General features: G+C 41.1%; 1 protein-coding gene across 2 annotated transcripts in view; it reads right to left on the reverse strand.

The window, feature by feature from the left end:
• The window catches only part of fhl3a (four and a half LIM domains 3a), a 39,230-nt gene that overhangs the window by 5,163 nt on the left and 19,364 nt on the right, over positions 1 to 14,703 (reverse strand). Inside the window, exons 1-3 of one of the 2 annotated variants that reach the window (XM_058648773.1) lie at positions 13,933 to 14,080; positions 4,291 to 4,466; positions 2,284 to 2,458 (exon numbers count right to left, since the gene is read on the reverse strand). In XM_058648773.1, coding sequence (XP_058504756.1) covers positions 2,284 to 2,458; positions 4,291 to 4,466; positions 13,933 to 14,035 — 454 coding nt within the window. In that variant the 5' untranslated portion in view covers positions 14,036 to 14,080. Of the gene's footprint in view, positions 1 to 2,283; positions 2,459 to 4,290; positions 4,467 to 13,932; positions 14,081 to 14,703 lie in introns of those variants that run through there. The other variant, XM_058648774.1, reaches the window with a different exon arrangement.

The raw sequence follows: 14,703 nt of genomic DNA on the forward strand, positions 1-14,703 counted from the left end.
TTACAAATGATCTTGTAATATTTAGAATTGGAGTCTCTTTTATTGCCACTTTGGTGAGTGTGTATTGCCCTAGTGTTGTAGTCAAGACCACCTAAACCGAGACCAAGTCGAGACCAAGACCACAGTGTATCGAGACCAAGACAAGACCAAGACTTTGAGGGGTCGAGACCGTGACAAGACCAAGACCGTTAGCGTCGCTTTGCAGGATTTACACGTTGCGCTGTGTTTTCTTTTGGAGGTATTTATGCATTTGTGGCTGCATACATTTTATTATAGATTTTATTGGCTGACATCTTCTCACGGCCTCTTCTCCTGTCACTCACATGCACTTTTGTGTGTGTGGGGGGGGGGGGGCGTGTGAAAGGGGGCGGGAGGGGTGACAACCGTTACAGTGACAAAAATTTCAAATGATAAATGAGTCAAGTTATTGGTTGTACCCGAAGCAATACGATTTACGCAAAATCACAGTAATGATATTAACACGTTAATCCAAAAAATGCACAGGTATTTTATTGATATCCCCACAGTTGTGGTCTTGACCGGTAACCGGTAAAGGAGACGAGACTGAGACCTTCAAAAAGAGACCACTTTTTGAAGGTCTCAGTCTCAGTCTCGTACTACAACCGATCTCGAGTACTACAACACTAACGTGCCCACCAGTGACACTTGGTCCGAGACTTGAAACTGCAGCGCTAATTGCGCACTTTTTAGAGCAGGACCTCATTCCCACAATGTAAACAGTGTCCGCCATCTTTGCTAACAGTTACGCTAACAGGACTAAGTGTCACTGGTGAGCACGTAACAGAGAAAAGAATGAAGATATTTCTCCACTCAGGGGAAACTCTCCACAATTTTTGGAGTAATATTCTAGTAATACAAAGCTAAATGCAAATCGGTGAAGTATTCCTTTAAGTAAAAATATTACATTATCACTGTGTTGCGATTGCAGCTCTGTAGTGTCGCCTCCTTTAACCTCATACCATCAAATCCACAGCTGACTGACTGCTCGCACAAACCCAGAGGGGGAGAGGTTGTGTTACTCAATGCCACACACAACCTGAGTGATTCATTCAATAAAGCTCATACCTTAGATACGGTTGGATACCTTGATTATTTAATAGCCTGGTAAACCCTGAAACTGATGCCTATAACATTTACAGCATTTTTAATGATAGTCAGGGATTCAAACGGCTAAATTCGGCACAAGCAAGTGCACATGTAATGCTGCACTGAGGTCACTTTAAAATACTGTATGTTTTTCTTTGTGGGACTGTAAAGTTTATTGCATATTTTATTGTGAAAGGACATTTTTAATCATCAGAAATGAAGCACTACTGGATCCCAGATCTCACACAACAATGTACAGTAATGTGTATTATATTATTAAATGACTATCTGGACAAATGGTTATACATCTTTTCTCTCTATAGCAGTGTTTTAGACGCTCCCTTGCTCCAACACACCTGATTCAAATGGTTATCTCATCATCCAGCTGTGCAAAAACATGACCCCTACATCTGAATCCGGTGTTGGTGCAGCCATGCAGAGCTCCCCAAGGACCAGGGTTGAGAAACACTGCTCTACAGCAATCTTCACCTCTTATGACTCAACTAAGCCTGAATTACTCATAACCCTGTGGTTGAAATGTGTGGGCACTGCAGCACATGAGATTACCTTCATGGACTCAGTTGCTGCTTTGTGGAGGCCGTGTTAGCTGCAGGAATAACTGACTGGCTTATCTCTTGTTATCATCAGTCTGCTGGCAGCCCGCCTGCCCGCGGTTCTGGCTTACAGACAACAAGTCAAGCAGATTGGCAATTACTCTGTCATATTTAGCCCTGGCTACTGCTTAATCATGGACTCTCACCTCATTTGTCATCCACTAAAACCTCGTCCCTCACTGGATCTTCTCTGTTACTTTATACTTTTCATCTGTCCCTTCTTTTTCGGAAGTGTGTTGCGTCATCATTTTCCAAAGTCATTTGCCTTTCTATTTCTGGTTTAGTACAGGGCACTGTCAGACGCACGATACTTTGCAAGTTACACACACTGAATTTTGAATACTATTTTAATCAGGTGATTATCGAGCCAGAAATACAACTTTCAAAAGCTCTCCTGAAAGAATGTGCTGTTGATGAAGGAACAGTGAAATAGAACATTTGTCCTCATCACCATCAACTAATAAAGTTGCTTGAAAAAAGTAGAATGTGGTTTGTAGCCCTCAAGTTTTAAACAGTGATAACTGTTTATAAGTATCTGACAGCATCTCTGTGTCCGTCGTACCTGGCATCACGATCTTGTCGCAGGCTACACACTTGGAGGAGAACTCGTTACAGTAACAGTCATTGCAGAGCAACGCGTCTTCCTGGCTGGTGAAGGGTTCGTCCGCCAGCGAGCGATCGCAGCGGAAACAGCGGAAGCAGTGCTCGTGATAGTGCCGGTCCTCATAGAAGAGCTCCTGGCAGCAGAACAGAGGGCGAGAACAAGGATAATGGACGTCATTTCATACAGTTGTGTAAAACACAACACTTACAGTATCTATTTACATTATATAGGATTGGTGTGTACAATTTAGTGGTATGGCTGCTCAATGAATAACCAACAAAGATAACAGGTGTGTCAAAACAGCATTATAATAAAACACCGCAGTCATGCAGAGATTCTCTGGTCCTTGCTCTACAGAAGAGAAAAGTGTGTAGAATTTGTGACATGTAATGTTGAGACTGCAGACTACACATCACAGAGGACTCCCCTGTCCACCCCTCCCATTCCAAAGCATGACAGGAAAACTAAAAGTGGCCTTCACCGACCAGAAATGATGCAACTCTCCTTCGTTCATGCAGTAAACACAAAACACACACTCAGACTGGTTTGGCTGTATAAGGAAGACTCTTCCCTTATAAAGTACATATAAGTACATATAAAATGTTCTTTCGCACGCTACAAAAACCAAACTATTTTTATTTTCGAGCAGTTATATTCGCAGTTATATCCTTCTGGGTAGTATTTTAAATGTTTATTCAATAAAACCACACTGGAACTTTAAAGGAAGTGGCTTTGAACTCAACTGTGAATCTTACAATCACAATATTGGCACAATATTGATCATATTGTGCCGCTCTATTAATTGGTGTTTAACCAACTGTTGAACTGAATGAGGAGAATCTGCAGTGGATTCCAGCTCAATATCCAGTGCTTAGTTTTTCCTGTTACTGTCATTAGAAACATGAAGGTGAAAGATCCATTCACAGCCCTTAATATAAAGAACTACAATTTTGGGTCGACACAAATGAGAGAAATGATGTTTATGAATTTATTTCATTTGTGCCAATAGATTCCCTTATTCTTACAGACTTGAAGAATTGCACAATGCAGTCATCTCATCTGCATGAAGCAAGTACAGGAAAGGCTTGAGGCGAGACTAAACAACACTCAAAACCAAAAAGATGAGTGTGTATTCTCTCTGTTTGAAAATGACACATATAATGTCTGCATACGCAGCCTCGGTCAGTGGGCGGTTACTTGCACATATTGTACTTTAGTGCATGCTTCTGTTTGAAAATGTTTTACAAGGGTGGGAGTGAAATCATTGTCTACGAGGCACCGGCCCAACAAATCCCTGGCGCGTCCCGTGGCCTTGAGGATGTTGACAACTCATACGCTGCCTCCGCTATCCAAACGACTAAACGCGGAAGCATGCCGCGTTCTATAAACTCAAATAAGTAGCATATTTCAGTCTCTAAATGGACCACTCCGTGTTAGTGTTTTCCATTAAGGGAAGATTGAATTTTAACTTGATTGTGGCAAAGGAGACGTTCTCTCATGCTGCATTTTTACAGTCTAGCCTTTTGGCTTCTGTGGACTTAGTGGAAATTGCCTGTATAATTGGGAGGTAAATTAGCCTTTACTGCGTCTTGCCACACAAAATATATAGAACACGCCTCATTTGCCATGAATTATGCGTCATTAAAATGGCATAACTTCTGTTTTCACTGCCCGAGGCCACATCACAACGTGACAAGCAATGACTTGGAGCTAATAAGGGTTAGCTCTTTTGATGTGCTTTGTCTTTGTTTAAACTGTTAATATGTTGATCCCGGTGTGGAAAGACTGAGGTCATAGTGTGGGATTCATTCCAGTGTATACACCACAGCAGAGCCAATAAGGGTTGCAAGAAACATTTAGGGCTGAATGTTTTTTTAATTTCATTTTGAAAACCTGTATGTTCTCCACTTGTTGTGCAACTGATCGCTGAACACATGCCTGTTCATGTCATGATTGATGCCTTACCCTTGCGTCGTGGCCGATCAGTTCTTTGCACTCATCACAGGTGTTTGAGAAGCGGCTGTCGTAACAGGGGATGCAGTACGGGCTGTCGTCTGACTGGATGTACTTGCGGCCGTACAGTGATTCTTTGCAGTTGTCACAGTCAAAGCGGTCGGCCATCGCAATTTTCTTCTTCAAGTCTGAAACAGAAAGAAGAGGATTTTTTAATGAGACTCTCAAGAATAGAAAAGTGTGATGTAGTGTCATTACGTAAGGAGATTAGACAGAGCGACACCTTTAAAACACACACACACAATATTGAACTTATGCCACGAGGGATCTCTAAATCAAAACAAAAACAAAAGACCTGGCTTGATAATGTCAGGAAACAGTGCGGGATCATGGGAATTCTGTTGTTGAGACTGAGCTTTACAAGGAGAACTTTGGCAGCAGAGCACGCGGCAAACGCCAACGAGTCGTTGTGATCCATTAGTGACAAACACACACAGGAAAATGAAAATAAAAGACACATTGATCAGTTATTAGAACCCGATATTTCCCTCCTCACGCTGATGTTTACCCCAGGTAAAGCTGATGATGTCATTAAAAGACGGCTAAAATGAAATGAACAGAAATTTGGCTTCAGTTATAAGGGCTCAGACAAAACACAAAGTGCAAGTGGAAAGAAAAAAAGACAGACAGAGAAAAAAGAGAGGAGGGGAGAGTTATGAGAGACAGTGCAAAATGCCTATTAACTTTAATTGGTGTGTGATGAAAGTGCAGCGGATGCAGAGGCGAGAGGATGAGAGAAGGAGCTGTCACTTTGCTGTCTTTCAGTAACAACCTGAGTCTTTCCTGCCGCTGTCAACTGTGGCACAATCTTATCAGCGAGTGGGGAAATGAGTGGATGTGAAACCCACACACTGTACATATTTATGAGGCAAGAACAACAAATAAAGAAACGCTGTGATGTGTTTGTGAGTGTGATCCCCTCACTAGATGTTTCCTTTTGGCCTAAGGATGCACCTACAGTACAACGCTGATACAGACACTGTTGAAAACATGGTTTTTAATTGTGCAACGGGCCCTCGATCATCTTGATGTGATGCAGTATGGCAAACATTGTTGAGTTGGCAAAACACTGCAGCATGAAAGAAAGCATGGTCGTTCTAAAATCTTCCTTTTTTATCTTTTAAGTGTACATGGTGCATTATCTGTGTGTGTGTGTGTGTGTGTGTGTGTGTGTGTGTGTGTGTGTGTGAAAGAGTCAGGATCAGAACTGTGTTAAATGACACTGGACATGTTCTTACTCATTAATGATTAATGCGTAATGATTTTTCACGATAAGTGCTTTTGGCTCAATATTGACATGTGGGAATTTAGACATAAATCTCAAGGAAAAGGCTGCTGGAGAATAGTTTTGCAAACGTAACTGTGGGTCCTGACCCAGATTACGGGTGCATGACAACAGTTACTATATAATATAACTAAAAAAATATCTATTAAATAAAATATCACAATATTTCATGGCGTGATACTGTATCAATACACTGGATTCATAGCTCCAATGCGACGGTAGCTCAGTGGTAGAGCGACTCATCTGTGAACGTGGAGGTTGTGGGTTTGATTCCCAGCTCCGCTAGTCTACATGCCACTGTGCCCTTGGGCAAGACAATTAACCCCACGTTGCTCCTGACGGCTGTGCCGGCAGCGTGTGAATGGGTATGAAAGATGAGTGATAGAAAATGTGCTGCACATAGATCAAGAGTAGAAAAGCTATTTTGATAGTCGATCAATCAGTTTGAAGCTTTTTTTCACGAGTAAAACACGATTTCCGATTGTTTAAGCTACTTTTTTCTTAATTTCTTTGCTCTGGATAACAAAGAAATCATTTAAAGTGATTCATTTTGGTCTGTGGACAAAACAAGACATTTGAGAACATCATCCTTTCCAGGTTTGACGAACACAGATCAACATTTTTTAAGGTTTTCTGATATTTTATGGACCAAACGAGTAATCGAGAAAATAATCAAATACAAACCATTTACCATTAAAATACACTATACTGATTCTTGCCAATACACAGCCCTAGAAGCACATAGTCAGTTACTTCTCCTTTTTTTCCTCTTTTCTTTCTTCATTTACTCTTTATTATTTGTATATGTATTGAAATATTAACTATTTATAAAGTCCAGGTTATATGTCATTGTTTTGCCTATAATATGGCACTTAAAGGATGGGTTGATGAAGCTAGAAAATATTTATAAATATATATATATATATATATATATGTATATATATGTATATATATGTATGTGATTTGGGATATACTGTGATTTTGTGCCTGAAATAATAAAGAGATTATTAAGCACTAAATCAAACAAAAAAAAGTGTTGCAGTATGGCTGGAGGGAAGTGATAAGTGATACAGCCCTGAGAAAAGATGCAGTGCAGCTCATTTACTCTGACCACACACTAACAATCATCTCCACTTAATATCACAATCAATTCAACTTGTAACTTCAGGTACTGCCTATCTCACACACACACACACACACACACACACACACACGTGCGTATATGAACATCCATCATAATACAAGCATATAAAGCACGGAGCAGGCAACCACACACACACACACACACATAAAAAGCACAGGGTGACATAGAAAAATGAACAAAGTGTAAAAGCCAAATCACACAGAATCTGTCATCAAGGAAAACATTAGTCCCAGACTCTCATATTTCATCTGTCTCAGCCTTTAGTGAGACACAAGCCCTTAATGAGTTAAGGTGAACAAGTTCACCACCACAGTTCCACAACCATTTCCCCAAACTGGAGTGTCGCTTTCAGCTGCCTTCAACAACTCCAAGACATAGTTCAGAAAATGTAAATACACGACTCCCTGCAGTCATGTGTATACACTGGCTTGCATCACTGCGCAGCCATAACTCTCTAACTAATGACTGAATGGATACATCTCACATATCTCACATCCATCTGAATGCTATGGCAAGGTCTCAGAATAAGCAGCTGTGGTTGGCCTGTGTAATCTGCAACAACATGCTGAACTTGCAAGTCTCTGTTTTAACGCCGAGTTCTGCGCATTTGGACACTCCATCCATCAGGAAAATTCCCGTGACGTTTGCCGTAGGCCCGCGTAACCACAACGTCAAAGCTTAGATCAACTAAGTGCACGGTTGAGAATGAACACAGCACCTAATGTTATCTGCAGTTCCAGGTAGGTATGCGCTGCCTGCGCTTGCCAGGTAAGCCAACGAGACGAAGCATGACTCACAGAGCCGGGAAGGCAGTGCTGTGACGTCTGACGTCTGTCTGATGTCAGCTTTGATTTCCAAAGCAAATCAGGCGGCTGTTTTTGACCCTTCCACACATCATTCACATGATCCACATAAGCATTGACTTCAACACCGAAGAAAGTAGGTCATCATAGGTGGAAATACAGTACCTCTCGTACAGGATGATGAATATTTGAACACAGATGTTTAACTATAGCTGACATCCCCGTGCCTGGGTTAGATCACCCACTGTGTTCCTGGTTGCTAACCATTAAAGCCCTGTGCAGCCTTGGCCAGCCGCCCTCTCTGCAAGTGTTTTAATGGTCTCCAGTGAGATAAGGGTTTGAACAAGAATGACTGGTTTTCTAGCACTAGGCACTAAGGCAAGGTTTGGTGCTCCTCAGAGGATTTTAAAAATTGATTTCTTTACATTTTTATTTACCCCAGACGAGTCCGAGAGGTAGGACCACACACACGCCACGGGGCATTGTCATCCGTCATATGTAGAAAATGTAAAATACAAGAGGAAAGAAATTATGGATGCATTCATGGCTCAGAGGATGAAATCTTTATATTTTCAGACAGACAGAAATCAGGAATCATGTCAACATTAGAAATCTAGTCTTTCTTGTACATGGAGATGCCAATCCATGTTATTTATAATGTAGGTACATGACAACTGCTGGGTAGAAATTCATCATGTGATGTGATATTTCTGCACACTCATTGGCTATTCTGCCCAAATGCCATTGCAAACAGAAAATCAGTGAAGACTAATGGGCACGTCCATACTACTGCTTTATGATCTGCATCCAGACCAGCATTTCAGCTCCAAGTCAGAAGTTGTAAGTCCTCTGGAAGTATGAGTAGCTACCAATGATGAGAAACAACAATGTTGAAAACAAAGAGTAAGTATTTCTTTTATAGGATGAACACACACACGGTGAAAGTGAAACTGAATTATCAGAACCTTTCATTCACTGCTGAAAGTTCGTGTTGTGGCCAATCAGGAGAGAAATGTGAGTAACTGCAGCTCTGTTTTCAAAGGTCGCATTTTCTGCAGTATTTTCAGACTTGTGAGTAGTGTGGATGTAGCCTGATTCACTTTAGTAGCATCCCCACCGGCCAAATCAGGAATTCCCTTAATCAAAGACCCATAATCACATCCTACAGTGTAAAGCCAGAATAAATGTAGGCAAGAATGCAGGTACTAAACCACAGATGGCAACATGACACCAATACAATTATATATATACAGAATATAGGCAAAACAAAGGCAGAAGAGGTTATTGTTCTGACTTCCGGTCAGGTAGTGTTTTCATTTCTGTGGGATTCACTGTGGTGTTTGAGTGGCCACAGCACAGCCTGCAATGAAGTCCTGATGGTAAATGCTCTCACAGAGAGGGCTGTGACGTCAGTGCACTGACCCCTGCTGTGATGCACTAAGACGTGATTACTGACCCAAAACCCACTGTACTGAAACTGAAGACTTGGATCTGGGTCACAGTGAACTCTGGTACAAAGGCCATTTCTCACAAGGCTTTGTATCCACTACTGTATAAGCTAACTTCCCAGCAGCAGTCCATCTCCGTCTTGTCCAGAACCCAGTGACTAAGAACCCCACTTTGGGTTAATAACGTTCCCAAATACCAAAGCTGTGAGTGAATTCATCCCCCTGGGAAAAGTGTGGGCTTCAAGGAAATCGCCAAACTCTCCACAAAAGACAACCATCCAGAAATATTTGAACCAACTTTACTTACTGGGATATATGTATTACATTCAGCAATAATAGACCAGTAAGACAGAGAAGAACAAAAATTACAAATAATATTACACAAATAATCCTTCTTGACATTTTTTGTTTCCCAGGAGCTGATGTTTCCGTCCGTACAGGTGTTCTTAATTAATCATAATGTGAACAATGCAGAAGAAAGTGTGACTCATTCTCAATTTTACCTAATTCACATAATTGTGCACAAGCTGTTTTCCTCCCGAACATTTTTTTTTTAAAATCTGCCAACTTCCAGGACCAGAGGAACAATTCTGTTCTCAGTGGAGCAAATTAAAACCTCCGACCTCCTGATAAGTTTGCTTTAAAGTAAGATTCAGCAAAGTAATTATTGCCTGCTTTGCATATATGTTTGTCATTTTGGTTTTGCCATTTTCTTTCAAATCTAGACAGTAATTTGCTTGTAATGGTGCTGCATGAAAAATGATTACAGTGAATAAACTGTAAATCCTCAAGAGTGGCTTCAATCTATTTAAACCACGGAGAAAAATGCTGTGATTTACGCCAACGGCAAATCTTCAACTTCACCCGAATTCCACAGTTGAATCATTCTACATTTACATCTTATTAAAGTGCACATCACCTTGAATAGCCACAATAGGAGCACATTTTAAACACCTAAAAAAAAACAGTGTGCAGCTGTGTTTTGTATAAATCTCCAGACACCTGAGGCAACACACAATCATGCATCCATCATAGACTTAAGAGTAGATGTTCATGGTTCTGAGAGGATGAACCCCTACTTTCATTAGCCTCATTTTCCATTGTATTTTAACATCATAACAAAGCTTCTATTCTCCACTTTCCATTTAAGGGAATTCCTTAATTCCTGCAACATGAGACCTATATATTTCATTATCTAGACACATTGTCTCAAGAAAACAAATGAAAATTGACAGATATTTATAGCGCGTTATTTATTCCATGCATATGTTGTTGTGTTGTATTCTGGGATGTGCCGCACCGTGTAACTTCCTTGACCTGTCCAGATAACAGAGGAATGCCAAGGCTGAATTCTGCTATTCATCACAAGCCTGATTGACATAAGGGGTGAGGTTCAGGGCCAACTGTGAGACACCACAGAGCAGAGCACCAGTGTAAACCAGACCATGTGCTGTTGCCGGGTGATGGTTGGTAACTGAAGGGCAGACACAGATAGCCTGTCCAGTCCAGTCTCACAGGCACAGGCTTGTTAATCCCCAGCCCAGACATTGCTTATGCTCTGGTTGATCCCAAATGAACAGTCTGCACAACCTGCTGCTGAAAGGCCTGCCAGCTCTTCCCTCCTGCCCTGCCATTGCTCTGAAGAATCTCCTTGTAAAACATCTCTTTCACTCAAACTAGACAAAGCATTTACATGACGGTACATTAGCGGAGGGGAGATGATATCTTCTCCACTGTGTGTCGTCTTTCTAATGTCTCACCTCTAGATGAGAGAAGGGAATGACACTTGTGTAAATGTAAAAAGTTACATTTTAAGGATTGGATTTATTAAAATGTGCAGTAAGTAAATGGCAAAAACTAAGTGTAATTTTCTTGTGTTGCAGACACAATCATGGTTCAACTGACACAACGATCACCTCTGTTTCTTGTGCCGTTGTTGTCCGTTAAAAATCTCATCCCCCTCAATTATAGCAACTGCTTTGTCATCTACCTCATTATCAAGAACAAGTAGCACAGATATGGATAATACAAATACATAGAACAGACATGACTGAAGCCTTTCACTGGAGCATAAATGGATGTTTAGTCAAGTGAGGGGAACCCTGACTGCCTGAGCATTTGTATGTCACAGGAACTCCAGTTTACAACAATGTTGTTGTTTTTTAATGATGTACAGTGCTGCTCTGTTATCTTGGCACATACAAGTATGGAATTGGCACCATTATCTTTATGAGCTACTTCCTGTGATAAGACTTGTTGCCTCACTGTGTCCTCTCCATTACTGGACTTCATTTATCTGATCCAGGAAAAGTCAATGAGACCAGAGCACCAAGCATTTGACTAATACTTAATGAATATACTTCAGGGGCTTTATCGTCCACCTGGAGAAAACTGGCACACAGAGCAGCGCAGATGTCTCGTTTCCAACCGACAAAGTCGTCATCTTCACGCCCAGTGCCCACGTTGTCTCCTTTATCACTCTCATCTCTTCAGCAGAGAATCATACACTTCTCCAGTTTCCTGCATTCGTCATTTAAATAGCTGGATTGTAAAGCAATGACAAGTGAAACTTAGATTGTCCTCTTTGATGTTACACCCAAAACACACCTACAAATATCTCAGACACTAAATACAAGATTACGTGACGTGTAACTAAGGACATGGCCTCTGAGTCATCAGACCCTGGAAGAGAGAGACATGAACATAATCCCTCTGACACTGTGTCATAAACAGAAGAGCTGAACCATTTTTAGTTTTGTTTTTGTTTTTTTTTAACTTAATGCAATTTACATTTTACAATAAGTCACCTAATGAAAAGTCTTGCATGCCATGAGGTGTTGAAATATTGGATAAGATTGGACAACATCGCTGTCCCCTGTCTGGTTGCCACTGGACTAAGACAAATGAATTTTTTCTAAAGTGTGTTTTTGACATTTGACTTATTTTTGATATGCCTAACCAAGCCCTCGAATGATACACTAAAGTGTCCAGCTCTTTCTTCCTTATCCCAACTTAACCAAGGAACTTTACTGCGTCTGGAAGACGTCCAGGCACCAGACAGAGAGCAATGTGATGGTATGTGTTTACACAAAAGAAGCCGTTCCACTTTTCCTCTAATTTGATTTAAGACCTGGTTTAGTATAGGTTTAGGCTTAATATAGGTTTCGGATTAAGATCCTGCTCCAGCGTTCGTTTGATTCTAAATGTCACTGTCTTCATTTTTTTTTCCATCCTTTTACTGTGTCTAATCCCCTCCTAGTGTTTGACTTCTCTGTTTCGTCATCTCTCTTCTCTGTGACATTTTGTAAAAGGAAGAAGTCATGTGTACTTAAAGGAGACCTGCTTAACTGCACACGCCGTCCTGTGTCGCATTAGTCTATTCGCTGCCATAACACTCAGGTAGTTACAGGTGATTAAGTGGCTTTTATAGGCACTACTTTTTCAGGCAGATTAGACCTTACTTTTCACGATAAAATCCACACTTGTTTAAGTGTCCACTTGGACATAAAAGTGCACAAGTCACAAAGGACACATAAACACAGACTACTAGACTTTCTCTTGTACTGAAGTAATTCCTTTTTGAGGGTTTGTGTGTGTGTGTGTGTGTGTGTGTGTGTGGGCAAATTTGACCTAACTTTAAAGTTGTTGTTTTTTTCTGAGGGTTAATACTTGGTTTTAAGACTAGACTTGGTTTCAGCGGAGGGGAACTAAAAATGAGTCATTGTATCAAAATATAACCAAACACAGACAACATAAAATAAATGCCACTACAAGTCAGTCCCATGTAAATCCTGTAAAGAGTCTACGGCTTAGCTACATGATATTTCTAAAGTAGCCAACAGCCAGAGCTTGTGGAAATCCCTGCAGCTGGTGTGGAGGTGATTGGGGTGACTGCCAAGCTAAAACATGCCCAGATCAGCTCCGATCTGGTACTTGCCATTGGGAAATCCCTACAAAAAAAAAAAAACACTTCACTTCTAATGTTACACAGAAGGATGTTGCTTTCCTGTAGGCAGCACAACAATCTCAAACAATACAGTTGCAGATCAACAACAATACAGATCCACAGATCCATTAGTCATTTGACATTGATTCCTCACCAGAAAACCATAACTGCAATCATAGCCATGATATTGAGGACTTTGCACAATCTGTGGGTATCAGAGTTTAAACTGTGGTATCTGCACTGATCCTCTGTTGAGATGCTGTTTGTAAACAACCAGTGGCTCAAACATGAGTGCTGTCCTTTTTAGATCACTGCCTGTCTTCCATTAGAGGAGAGTCTGGGCCACCCACATTCTCAGGACACTGTGGAAGTGTATATGCAAAAAACTATCATCTGTCTGTTCCTTTTAAGAACCGTCAGTGAACGAGTTGTGGCAGGGTGGATGTTTTACCTGAGACTGCTCCTCTGTGGGAGCCTGGGTCAGACTTGAGGATCGAGTAGAGGCTGCAGGACCAGACACTGGAAACACTAACCTGTTATTGTCCCTGAGCATTTAAACACCAGCTGGTGTGGAGTGGGAGGCGACAGAGAGCTCAAATCAAAGCCAACATCATAAACACAAAGGAGGGAAATGACCACCTGCAGCAGAAAATGTCACCGCAGCCTTTGTAATTTGTCCCTTCTTGGCAACTTCTAATGACCATGCAAGTGCAGGGATATGACTTGATGTCTTTTAATATTAGCCTTGAACCTATTGTGTAGGACACACTGTAGAATTACAGGAAAATCTACGACTGAAGGAAAACTGGCCTGAAAGAAATACACGTCAAACTCTGTGGCCTTAATTATTAAAGGGATTTGACAGAGAGATTTTCTGTAGAAATGATAAACAAAAGCACAGCACGTATACCACTGACGTACGCTCAGTTAAGCCGTAAAAAAAAGAAGAAGCATAATCTGACACTCACTTGGCACACGGAGGACTTGAAGACGTAATGGTAAGGAAGACTCCGCATACATGGAACTTTCTGAGGGAGAAGTGCAGCTGAAAATGCAATTGTCGCATCTCATCTGTCCCCTTCCACACGGCTGTCTCAATCCCAACTTTCCACAATACTCCACCGACACCAAACAATAACATTGCAATTACTCTAAATCATACAGTGCTGCAACTGCTGTCCCAACCACCGTGAGGGAAAGTTTGGAACTGAGGAGCAAAAGTGAATTTATTTTTATATCACTCGGTGTGGATGGCCTAAAGACTGCATTTTTGGCCTACATTTGTCTTCCTTTGAAGAAAAAAAAAAAAAAAACAGCACTGCCATACGTTAGACAGTCACATCTGGTTTGCATTGGGGAAACTATGCAGTCGACTCCTGAGTGCCAGTGGAGGTTTTTTGGAGAGTCACTGCCTGGAGAATGCAAGAAAAGGTAGTCTTTTTTTTTCTTTCTCTCCGTGCTTGTATTTGCCAGTAAATGTTTAGATGGCAGAGAGACAACTGGAGTGAGAGTGAGAAAAGAGCCAGCAAATCTTAAAAGTAAGTGTGGAAAAAAAAAAATATTTGGACATATGAACATATGATGAGAGCATAGGAAGGGAGGAATGCAGAGGGAATGGAGATACAAATAATCTGTGATAACACAAACATTAAAAGCCGATTCTCGCCCAACAAAAATGAACTGACGCTAAGATAAGCCTGTTGTATATAGCAAGAAGAAATCCAAGAAAGGTGCTAAAA

The sequence above is a fragment of the Solea solea genome, chromosome 13 (genome assembly GCF_958295425.1).
Source record: "Solea solea chromosome 13, fSolSol10.1, whole genome shotgun sequence".
Classification (NCBI taxonomy): domain Eukaryota; kingdom Metazoa; phylum Chordata; class Actinopteri; order Pleuronectiformes; family Soleidae; genus Solea; species Solea solea.